We start from the raw sequence: 12645 nt of genomic DNA on the forward strand, positions 1-12645 counted from the left end.
TGAAATTATTGTAATGTGTCATACGTAGGTGATACTATCGCTACATGTTTGTGCTAGGAATTCTGTATTTAAAAGTAAGTTTATGATATTTGAAATTATGATACATCATGCACACTTGTAATTATAAGTTTATTTTGTTGGTGAAAACTGCCACTCGGATCTAGAAAAATTAAGGAAACCAATGTATAGTGCCAAAATTGGGAATTAAACAGGTATAGTGGCAAAAAAAGCAACAATAATTCTAGTTATCTTTGAACTTTAATACTGATAAGTTAATTAAAAATAATAAATTTTTGAAAATATAATGTAATTGGATAGGTTAAAAGTCTATTCAGCAAGTAGTGGCAGGAGAACACACACATGTAAAGGTTAAGGAAATCTGCAAGCTTTCAGAGCTAGTGGCTCCTTATTCTGGTAGAAGGATTGAAGGTGAAGGTAAAGGGTGAAGGAAAATGACTGGTGAAGCTTAGAAAATGTTGAGAGTTCAGAAAAGCTGCCCAGAACCCTGCATTATTGGAGACTTACCAGACTGGATGAGAAGGAAAACCTGATTTTTGGGGATGGCACTGGATGAGATTTGAAAAAATGAATACTTAGAGGTGCAAGACAGCATAATAACTACTAAGCAACACAGAGATTACTTGCAAAACACCATCCAAGAGTTAATAAGAGCAGAAAGCTAATAGCATTGTAAGTGGTATAGGTGGGGATGGGGCAAAAATAGACAAGCCAGATAATAAAAGGTACAGAAAACTAAAAGGGAGTGAAGAAAGGAATAGTTAACCCACCCAGTTAGCTGTGCGGTCTAATGCACTGCTTTCCACCTGGTGGATTAGTGTCGAGGTCCGGTGTGCCAGTCAGTCTGTGGATGGTTTTTAAGCCGGTTTTCCATCTGTCGTGGTGAATGCTGGCTGGTTCCCCTTTTTTTGCCTCAGTTACACTATGTCGGTGGTTGCTGTGCAAACACTATCTCCATGTATGCATACACCATAATTACTCTAGCACACTGGGGTTACACTTGTCTGGTGTGAGACGTTCCCCGGGAGGAGGGGGGGGGGGGGGGGGGACACTGGGGGCTGGTGTGAGGCGGAGGTGGGATGAGTGGACTGCTGTAGCCTGTTGTGGGGTTGTGAACCACTAAGGGCTACAGCAGGAACAAAGCCCCTCCGTCATTTCAGGTCCATTGTTCCGTACAATGCAATACAAGGATAGTTACTGAGAAGAAAAGCTGAGACTGCAGAAATTAAGGAAAATAATTACCACTGCCTACACCAGCCCTGTAACTGGCAAAAGATATACTATCAAAGGGAGAGCCACCTGTGAAATGACACATATTGTGTATCAGGTGTTATGTAAACAATGTTTGTGACTCACAGGTAGCTCCTGTATAGGTTTGTAGGTTTGTGCTACCCCCAGGAATAATTTTGTTAAAATGCCTTAACTTTTTGAGTTTTCTATACAAATGAAGAAGTAGCTCCCCATTTATCTCTTTTGAAATGCCTGGGGTCTGAGCACTGAATGCAGCTGAGTGGCATGAAAACGTGCTGATGGCGACTTGGGTTGCACTGCGCTTGCAAACATAGACCTGGGTATCTTGAAGTATATTGGGTGAGGGGGCAATGGTTTGCAATATTGTTCTTGTGTATGGCCATTTTGTGTATAAACTTCCATGCACCTGGGAGTGGAGGGGGAAGCAGGCAGACATGCGGACGGAGCAACACTACCTCGCCAGTCCACATGGATGACTGGATGTGCACACATGAGCTACAAAATCACATCAAGACACCAGTACCTCCTACCATGGAGTGACTGATGGAGCTGTTTGTGGCCTCAGTTTGTGACACTATGGTGACTGTGTTAAGCACAGTTATGTAACAACACCAGCAGCTCTGATCTATTTTTTGTTGGTTTTCCTGATAGTAGATTCTGAGCAGTTAAACATCCTAATAAGCTATGACACTATCTCCATTTTTAGTAGTATCCCCTTACAGGAATGTTTGAAAGTTATTGACACAAGTTTACCCAGGAGATCACCAGTCTTTTCAGGCATTTTCTGACTTCCAGATATTTTATCTTCGGTGGAGTGTACTATGTGCAGATAGTGTAGTTTGTGAAGGGGGACCCAATGTCACCACTTGTGATCAACTTATTGGCCCCTAAAATCTACCTATTTCTTCCGCTATGTTGTGGCACCTTCATAGTATGGCCACATGGAAGATATGAGCTGGCTGGACTCATCACACATCTCAACTCTGGTTACCCAAACACAATTCAATGATGACTGAAGTGGATGGTAAACTACTCTTTCCGGCCTTCTTGCTGAACAAGTCAGTTGGAACAAGTACCGAAAGAGGACTCATGTGAGCTTGTACCTTGATGCTCAAAATTTTGATCATGCATTGCAGAGAACCAGTGTACTAAACTCCGTAGTAGACAGGACAAACACTCTCTGACATGTGAAATTTTAATGATGAGCTAAAACACTTGAAGGTGGCCTTTAAGGAAAATGGCCTTTAAGGAAAATGGCAGATTCAACAGACACTATTTACTGCACCTACAGCAGTGGAAGAAAAGAAACTGATAATTGCTTCTGCAATTGCACCATACACTGTGGCCTTATTGGGGACAAAACACATTAAGGATGACCACCTGCTGACACATGAGAGCAGGGTGTATTGTTTCCACTGCCAGTGCAGCAAATAATACAGCAGACAGTTGGTATGCTATATACATGACTGTTTCTGAGAACAGCAATGGTATATTCATTTAATTCAGGCCAACAAGACTGCAGTCAAAGAACATCATCTACCATTTAAATGTACCTGTGTCCTTGCCCCAGCATAACATTAACCCTTCAGTAGGTGCATGTTTTTTTATTGCACAAGCAGTTGTGCAGCGCACTTTGTGCATCACTTTCGCAGCTCAGTTTTACAGTTATTTTCACATGCTCTCACACTAGTATTGATATTAATTAGTTTATTGTTTGTAAGGGTAGATACAGTATCACTCAAAATGATATTAATAATACTGAAACAACAAATTTTATTGTGCAATTAATACAAATAATTTATTATGGGCACAGTGGAAAATATTAAGAAATAATCTAGCCAAAAAATATCTATACACTATTTGCTCACTTATAGTGAGAAAGAATGTTTTGTTATTTAACATGGCTGTTAATTATACTTTATTTAGAAAAGTTGATATGTGTCTAAACACATAAATGGCATAGTTCTAAAATATTTATATTTCGCTGTCAGCATTGAAAATTAACTTATTCATAGTGAATGCCTACGGAAACCATATTATAACAGCTTACAGACAGGCCATGTTCTCTACTTAGTAACTAACACTTGTATGCTTGATGCAAACAGAACTATTACAAGAATCACACCTTATTATTGTGTTAATATTCTTGGCCCTTCCACAAATAACACAGAGTCTCTGTTTCTTAACCGAATGCTTCTCAACTTGTTCAGATGTTGTCCTGTTCCTTTGAAGGGACAGCAATATGTCCTTGGGAAGGCTCTGAATTTTGGCTCTTTCTATTAGATGTGGTTTAATGAGGTCATAAGCCAGGTTCTTCAGAAATACTCTTCATGCAACCATTCGATTTTGTCCATTTGAGTAAAAAAGTATCTGGCCATTGATAGTAGCAATGTCCATTAGAGCAAAAATGGTTACCAAAGGCCACTGTGACCTCCTCTTCTCTCTTTGCTCCATATCTTTCGCTGATCTCGCATTTCAATAGCAAGTACTTATTCAGTCGGTCTATGCAAAGTTAGATGTTGTGGCCAGATGTCTCCTGCGCTGCAATGTACTCAGGCTGACTTGGGCGCCAAATGTGACCTCCCCTTCTCTCTTTGCTCCGTTTCTTTCCCTGATCTTTCCTCTTCTTTCTTCCTCATTCATACCACGGCTACATCTCAGGGTTTTCAATGCAGAAATTTAGTGAGAAGGGGGCACATGTGTGTGGTGGTTCACGATATTGTAGTGCTGTGAGGGAGAGTCACTCGTGCTTCTGGTTTGAGAATACTGTTGGCTGAAGTACAAACATTTCTTGAAAGGAAAACAAGTACGTGCTCTCTTTTCTTTTAAAACTATAAATAGTAGCATAGCTAGTCCTATCTACCATTCTATTAAACTGAATGAGCGCATGACACCATTGATGAAGTTTCAACCTCGAATGAAGTTTATTAATACCAATTAACTGAAATAAAAAAAAACTCATCCAATCCAGAAGTCACTCACAGTTAGAGCAATTAGTTTCTGATGAATGTGTAGTGGTCATTGATACTTAAAAGATCGTTTTGATAATTCTATCACTGTTTGTTTATAAGTTGCAAAGCAATTTATCAACAAGCTGACTATGCAATGATTAATATTTGTTGTATCCCGACAGTAAAGAGCTTCTCGTTTGCTTTAAGCATCAAGACGATTACTATGCTGCTCATATAAGTCTTTGATAGTTATTATCAAGCTAATGTCCGTAAATTGCAGTTAATGTTACTGAATCAGTTAATGTTATGACAATAACGCCCAATATCCAGCCGCGTATCTTAAACTCTGCACCTATATTTGAGAATTCACGCGTGATTTGTTTGCACCAAAGTCGGGCCGTGGTTCCATAAAATAATTTTTAAATCAACTGCAGGTTGTAAATTAACAATTCTATGCTCATTAATGAAAGTTACAGCAGATCCACACTTGATGACTACTTGATCGCCCACTCGAGCAACACAGAAGTTTGTGTTCTTACAAAGAGAAAACATATCACGCATAATGCAACAAGCTTATTTGCTATGTCAAAACATATTTATATCTATCTCATTAAAACTCATTACCTATTAAATGTTGTACATAATTAAATTCTTTACTCTGTAAATAATCAATAAAATTTAGAAATGAATGGCATGTATAAAAAAATCTCAAGTTGATATGATGTCCAGGGTCGCTACTGGTTTTGACTCCCCTACACTCACATGACGCAAAGTACATCTGACTATATTGGACATACTCATGTAATGTTACACCACCTTCCCATTATACAAGTCACAGAATGTGTGCACACATCTGGTCAACTGTATCAACACCACCCTTAGTGGCATTGTAATCTAACACAATTCTCTAGAATCTTCATCGATAGTATCTGAATCATGCATAGTTGACAACAATAAGACCACCTTGTTCTTATTTGGTACATATGAAAGCAACGTCAAATCTTTTTTATATCTGAAGAGGGATGAACCATGCACTCGATTTTCTTGGGGAGGAATTCCAAGGGAATTTCTCATTTATTCTTTGAGTGTCCCATTACACATAAACTTTTATCTAATAGTGACATAGCCAAGGGGCAACTTGTATAGTAATTATCTATAATAATTCCTGTTGGATCCCTCTATATAACTCACAAGTCTGTGAACTATTTTCAACGGCGAATTTGAGACTGCACAAGGTCCTTCGGGCTGCTTTCCACAATACCACAAGGTTGCTCATAAAAAATGTTTTTGCATCACGAAGCACAAATACCTTAATGCCATATTTGGCAGGATTGTTGGGGATATATTGCCAAAATCTATAACGACCACAAAAAGCTTGAAGTTTCTCATCAATGGTCACAAAATCACTGATGCTTTATGTACTTTTGCAATTAGTTACAAACTCATCCAGAATCAAACATACTGCGGCCAACTTAACATATCTTCTCCTCTCTTCTCTTGTGCTTATATCATCAAAATGAATACAACGCAGCAAGAATATAAATCACTTGTAGCCCATCACAGCTCTTCCAATTCTGATTCCTGATCCATCAGTATTCCACAGTTCCATTACATTCGTGTGGTTAGCTTTCTTCATTCCGAGGAGATAAAGTACCCAAAGAGTGCCAGTATTTCACTTCTTGTAGTTTCTTTTTAGTCTCTTTCTCTGTGATAATCAGAATATTCTGGTTTGAGCTGAATATATTTGTTTGTATATTTCACAATAGTATTGATCATTTCCCAGTAAATTTCCTGAGGAATCCAGAAATCTTGATTGTCACATTCCTGGCAATAGCCTTGGATCCAGGAAAAATTTTTGCAATATTTTTTCCTTCTCACTTTGCTTATGGCAGAGCTAGTATGTTTCCTCCATTTAGAAGTTTTGTCTATTCCCACAAACCAATCACCAATAGAACCTAGTTGACAATTATTGTCTTCATTTTCGTCTGACTTATACTCTTGTTCACTTTCAGTGTCATAGTCACTACAAGCAATTAACTCCACTTCCTCATCAGTATCACCATCCAAAATAGTGTCTACCTCTTTCGTAAAATCTGCATCTTCATTCAAGAGCCATTCGAGTTCCTCATTAGTTAAACACTTTCTTGTCCTAAAATAAAAATTTATATTGAACATGGGCCAAAGGAATGTTGTAAGTAAAATAACCACTTTGTTCAAAGATGTAAATAAATACTTACATGACCACTCGCATGGTGCACTGAGTCACAAGAAGTGACAGCATTACACTAAATTCTCCATTTAACAAATTCCTTAGCATCGACAATTACTGCACCGCACATAATGGTCATCAGAACAGTAATGAAGGAATACGTTGATTTTCAAAGGTCTCCATTGTTGGCAACATCATCATTTACAACCATCATCATTTACATTCTGCCAGAACTTCTCTTACTGTATCGCTCTGTGTTTCAAATTCATATCTTGAATAACTCAAATACTTGTGAAAGCTTGGAACACTTGTACAATTTTTTCACTGTTGTTGGTCACTTTACCATTTTTCATTCTGAATGACTGAGTGAATAAATGACAGAATGTGGTGTATAAACAATGTAAGTTTGTGTTTTGTCTTGTTTAGATTCTTATTGATAAGGATATCTTTTATGATATTTTTCCATGTCTTCTCAAACCCTCTTGAAGAAAACTATTTTTTAAATTCTGGATATTCTATTCTGTTCTTTTATCATTTACTTGAAACCCTTGACTTCTTTTATAATAGCTGACACATTCCATATGATACTTTTACTTTTTCCCTCTTCATATATGGATTGTATTACGCTGTTTGCTCAAGTATATTTGTTAATTATACAGGCCAACAAATTTTTTTTCTTTGAAAAACTTCTTTTTTACTTTGATAGCTGCTCTATATAGACTTTTATGAGCTGAATCCAAATCTAGCCTTAGTTTTTTTTATCACCCCTACTTTTTGAGCAATATGGTTTTTATTATATAGTATAAAAATCTTGTGCTACACGGTAATTGGGGAAATTAATGAAACACTTTGTGACAGCAAAAGCATGGTTTGTATGTACAGTAAGCTACTTAAAACAATTATAGTTGTTAATAGAGGTTTCACTTGTCAGCTGGAGTTGGTTTGTATTTTCTTTCTCTTTTTCCTTTGAAGCTTCTTGTGTAGCTTTTTCTGCAATGAGTCACTTGCTGAACTTCTCGGTGTAGTGATCAACAGTAATCCGGCATCATGTTGGTGTTCCAGCGGCCTTGGTAGTGTTTTTCCATCACTTTAATGTCCTGGTGAATGTGCTCTCCTTGCTCCTCACTAACATCTCCCAAATTGTCCGGGAAGTATTCAAGGTGACTGTTCAAAAAAGTGAACTTTCAGGCTCAGTAAACATCCTAAAGTTTCAAACTTATTTAACATTGTAGCTATAATAGAAACATATTCTGGGTCTTTTTCATGTCTTAAGAATTTTGTAATGACTTGCTTGAATGATACCCATGCTTATTTCTCATTTACGGTCATTGCAAAGTTAACATCAAACATCAATTTTCTAATGTCAGGTCTGACAAAGACTCCTTCTTTTAGTTTAGCTTCTGAAAGGTGTGGAAACTTTTGGCAGAGATACCTAAAACATGGTCCATCTTTAGGCAAAGCCTTTACAAACTATTTCATTAGGCCTAACTTTATATGTAGAGGTGGTAGGAGTACATTTTTTAGATCTACAAGGATTTTGTGTAGAATGTTCTTCTCGCCAGGTTTTAAAGTTCTTTCAGTTCTTTCGGCACCAGTGTTGATCCCTAGAACAAGAAACATGGAAATTTGGTAAAGCCACCTTGCTGACCAAAGAGCATGCATGTTACTTTTAGATCACCACATATCATCCAATCATGAGCAGAACAGCCTATTTTAATTAGCACTATTTCTAGGTTTTCATAGCTTTCTTTCGTACATACAAAATGTCCAACAGGTATAGATGCATACATGTTACCATTGTGTAATAAAACAGCCTTTAAACTAGTTTTGGATGAATCAATAAACAGCCTCCAGTCTTCCTTTTTGTATTCAATATCAAACTCATTCATCAGACCAGGAATGTCTGAGCAGTACACTAAATCACCTTCTTGTTGAAAAAACTTGGAAAACTGCTCCTCTCTCTTTCTATACATGTATATGCTGGTTCCAACTGCCGATAAGTTCTTCTCTTTTAATCTAGAGCCAAGCAATTCAGCTGTTTCTTTCGTTAAACCCAGATCCCTAACCAAATTGTTAAGCTCGGTCTGAGTAAACAATTTGGGCTCTAGACTTTCTGCATTACAATGGAATTCATCATCACCTGGTTCACGTAAATCAGATTGTTCATCAGAAAATACTTCTGTTGGAATAGAATTTAAATCATCTGGTGGTTCAGGAACCAGCAAATCTACACCATGCCCTACTGGTTGGATGGTGGATGGAAGGTTAGGGTAGCTTATTAGATTCTTGTTTTTTGAATTATGACCAGTAATACCAACACTGCAAAATTAGTAATCATCGGAATATTTTCTTGGCTCCCTCCGTATCATAGGAACAGCAAATCTAAAGGCTTTTTTCTCCTTTTTGGACCATTTCATCAGATCCTCAACACACACATAACATATCTTATGTGGCGCCCAAGATTTATCTTGATCACCAAGCTTAGATCCAAAGTATGATAGATAAACTTTTTTCACAAAGTCTGTAAAGTTCCTTTGGTGTTTTTTAATCACAAATTCACCACAAATATAACAAAAACTGTCAGCAGAGTTTTCACAACCACAATTAGACACTGTACTGAGTAAATGTTCAGGAAACAGGAAAGTGAAGTTAGGTTGACAGTAAACAAAACACCATCTGTTAACACAAAAATAGAATCAACCTTTTTTTTTGCCAGCGAATGTTATCTACATTCATCACACCTCCTTTTTAAATTATTTTAACTATATAAAAGCTGTTGAATTCTTTAAAAATCGCTTAATTCAATAAATATAACTGTAAAATGTGAAGAAATGTTGGGTAATACAGTTTTTTAAGTATCATATTTGGATTTACCACCCTAAAAAACATAAGAATAAGGTATTTTCAGCAAAAAAGTTTTTCCATCGTTGGCCTGTGTTATCTGTCCTCTGTAGCTATATCTGTACATTCTCCAGATTCACTGATAGAAAAATGTTAACAAGAGACTATCCATGATAGTCTTTGTGAGCTCACTGCCTGCTTTTGTATGAGCAAACCAACTGTGTATTCACCGAAGTCCTATCAACAGCAATCTATAGTGAATGGACAGGCACACATGCAATAACTCTGGCTCAGCTGTATCTAAAGGTTGGTGTTGTGTACTGCTGCCTTTTGCCCCAAATAATTAAGCATTGATGTGGCTCAGCATAATAGACAGTGAAATTTCATTAAATTAAGCATACATTTCCAAATATATTAAATTAGGATTATTAACATATGAAATGAGGTGTCCTAATGCACTGATTTAAATTCAACTTGTAAATTTACTTGCAAAGAAAGAATCAAATGGAAATGTGGCCTTACATTTCTAAATAGGCTTGTAGCAGATACTTAACTGAATCAAGCAGTAGAACAGTGCAAAGCAAGCAGAGCATCAGATGAAAAGTTCTGAAGACCAATGAACATCAAAGTTCATAGCACACATAAAATGTCCCTCCCAAACTTGTTGAAGATCAAATTAACTCTGATGCTAATATCAGTCCTATTATTAGTTTGCTAAATACTTTACAATCACAGTGAGGTTACCTATATTCACATTAATTCAGTACTACCAATATCCTGAACCACTTTATCACTTAATGACTTCTAAACAAGATGTCATACGTATATGGTAATAATTTTAGTGTGTTCTAGGGCTTCCACCAATTCCAAAATGTCCTTACATTTTCTGTACTTCAGCTGTAGGCAGTTTTGGCTATTTTAGTGAATGTAAATGCTTTTACTGTAGCACATTCAGCTGCCAGGCCAACCCCGCATTCAACTCGTTTACTGCCAGGTGTTTAAGCTTCAAACTTTCCCCAATCCCACGATCTGTCCATGGAGCAGTGGCCCCCAGGTGCTTCATTCACACTGTTGCTCTGTCCCACCTTCTGCTGCTCGCCCCTATACGGTGCTCATCAGAACGACGGCATCCTGTAGTATGTTCACCTAACTAGTGGGATAATCAGAAATCATGACTCAGACAGTGAACTACATTGTGTTTTTGCTTTTACGGCAACTGAAACAATGGCTGAATAAAGTACACACATTAAAATGTATATGTAATAACTTTGACAAACTTTGCTCGAGTAGCATCAATAATCAGTTTATATTTATTCCTTATTCACAGGGAACTAATGCACAAAAAGAAGGATGAGAGCAGCCACCAACCAGAGATTTTTCAGTCATGTCTTCTCCTGAATATCAGTGACTGTGCCATCTCTGAGAAATCACAAATTTTTACTGTGACTGTTTATAATCCACTTAGCTATGTCACATCCCACTACGTCAGACTCCCAGTGACAGGTGTATCTTACTCTGTCAGAGACCCTGCAGGTAATTTCACTTCTTATTCACATAGATTAGTTTTATGACTGTTGAAACTTGTAACTAATTTGCCTTTTCATATTCTCCTCTGTAAAGGTACGCAACTGCCAGTTCAGCTTGTACCAATTCCATCACCACTTTTCAGTTTACCAGGACGAAAGAGTAAAGCTACAGTGGAGATGGTTTTCAAAGCTGAAGATGTTCCTCCTCTAGGATACAAATCATACTACGTTGAAGAGTTGCCTCACAGAGTGCGTGGAAAATCAGATCTAGCAGATGATGGAATGGATTCCACAATTGGAAACAAGGTACAGTACTTACAGTGTCTCAGAACACGCAGAGTGCCATCTCTGGTAACAGCAATCATCACAAAATTTTATTTCAGTGCATTTTTCTGGAAGCAATGCTACAACTACACAGGAGAAGTGATCTTGCCCTGTTGGGATTTCTTGTGACCTAACCAAGGCATTCGATTGAGTAAATCTAAAAATTCTACTGGGGAAACTAAAATATTGTAGTGTTAAAGAGATTCCCCTGCATGGATGGTGTTATATCTTGACAACATTAATGATTGATACAACAGGAATAAAACCAATTCTGAATTGTGAAAATATTAAGTACTGTGTCCCACAGGTTTCATTACTTTGCTCACCCATATTCTTGACCTACATAAAGAAAAAACAAAGACACTGTGGGCGATGGTAGGATAAATTTTCGATAATTACCACTCTTAAAGTTGTATGCACATCACTTTGAATCATTTTGATACCTTCATTTCTCTGAATGAGAATGAAAATCCATTTGAATAGCTAACACCAATCTTTAACTCACATATGCAACAAGGACCTATTAACTCCTCAGACACATAACCTGAAAATAATTTTAAAAAGTAATTTGTATCTCCATTCCACTTTCTGACAGCTGAAAATTCTTTCCAAATGACAGTATCTGGCAATAACAGAAGTTTTTGGTGAATTTCATTTAACACAGTTCCAAGGATAACCCATTGTATTAATAATTCCTTCAGTCAAACACATGAAAACAGTAAAACCTTATACAACTGTTAATCTTTCCTTGGCATCTGGCACCATGAGATTTGAAATTTTACTAAAGTTCCTGGAATGATTACTGTTTGTATTAAACATTGATCAGATTAGTCAGTTTTTGCTTACCCATATGGTAGAAAGTGTAATGCTTCACTCCCAGTGTGAATTTTGGATACTGGCAGCATACAAATACTCATGTATACCAAAAAGAATAAGGCAATAAAATCATTTAGTCTTTTTAGATTTTCAGAAACCCACATGAAAGCTGAGATACATGACATCAAAAATGGAATACTAACATAGTCTCACAAGTACTTTATTATTATTATTTTATGTAGCCATTAGAGCCTCATGATCTTGGGCTATAAAAGTACAGCTTCTCTCAGTGCTTCCTGCAGAATAATCCCTCTGCCAGTTCCATCAGCAGCATGCAACACACCCTCTCACCTAGCTGTACTCTCCTTATGTCCAAAACTGCATATAGTGTCACTGACATTGTAAATTTTGTGTCAAGTCTAATCAGTATTAATTGAAGCTTTAGAATGTGGATGATGAATATCTGTGGTCGCTATATGAAGGAAGAAAAAGGAAGGAAGACTAGGTTTAATATCCCATCAACATCATGATGATTAAAGACAGAGCACAAGCTTGAATTCTGTAAAGTATGGGAAAGGCAATTGGCTGTGTCCTTTCAAAGGAACCATCCTGGCATATGCATGGAGAAATTCAGGGAAATCACAGAAAACCTAAATCTAGAAGGCTGGACAATAGTTTGAATTGTCATCTTCCTGAATGCGAGTCCTGT

General features: G+C 37.2%; 1 protein-coding gene across 1 annotated transcript in view; it reads left to right on the forward strand.

Moving 5' to 3' along the window:
* LOC126456031 (lysosomal alpha-mannosidase-like) overlaps positions 1-12645 on the forward strand; it is a 189152-nt gene that overhangs the window by 84215 nt on the left and 92292 nt on the right. The window contains exons 9-10 of the mRNA XM_050091790.1: positions 10598-10803; positions 10891-11102. Of these exons, the coding sequence (XP_049947747.1) occupies positions 10598-10803; positions 10891-11102 (418 nt within the window). The remainder of the gene's footprint in view (positions 1-10597; positions 10804-10890; positions 11103-12645) is intronic.

Source organism: Schistocerca serialis, chromosome 1 (assembly GCF_023864345.2).
Source record: "Schistocerca serialis cubense isolate TAMUIC-IGC-003099 chromosome 1, iqSchSeri2.2, whole genome shotgun sequence".
In the NCBI taxonomy this organism is placed as follows: Eukaryota; Metazoa; Arthropoda; class Insecta; order Orthoptera; family Acrididae; genus Schistocerca; species Schistocerca serialis.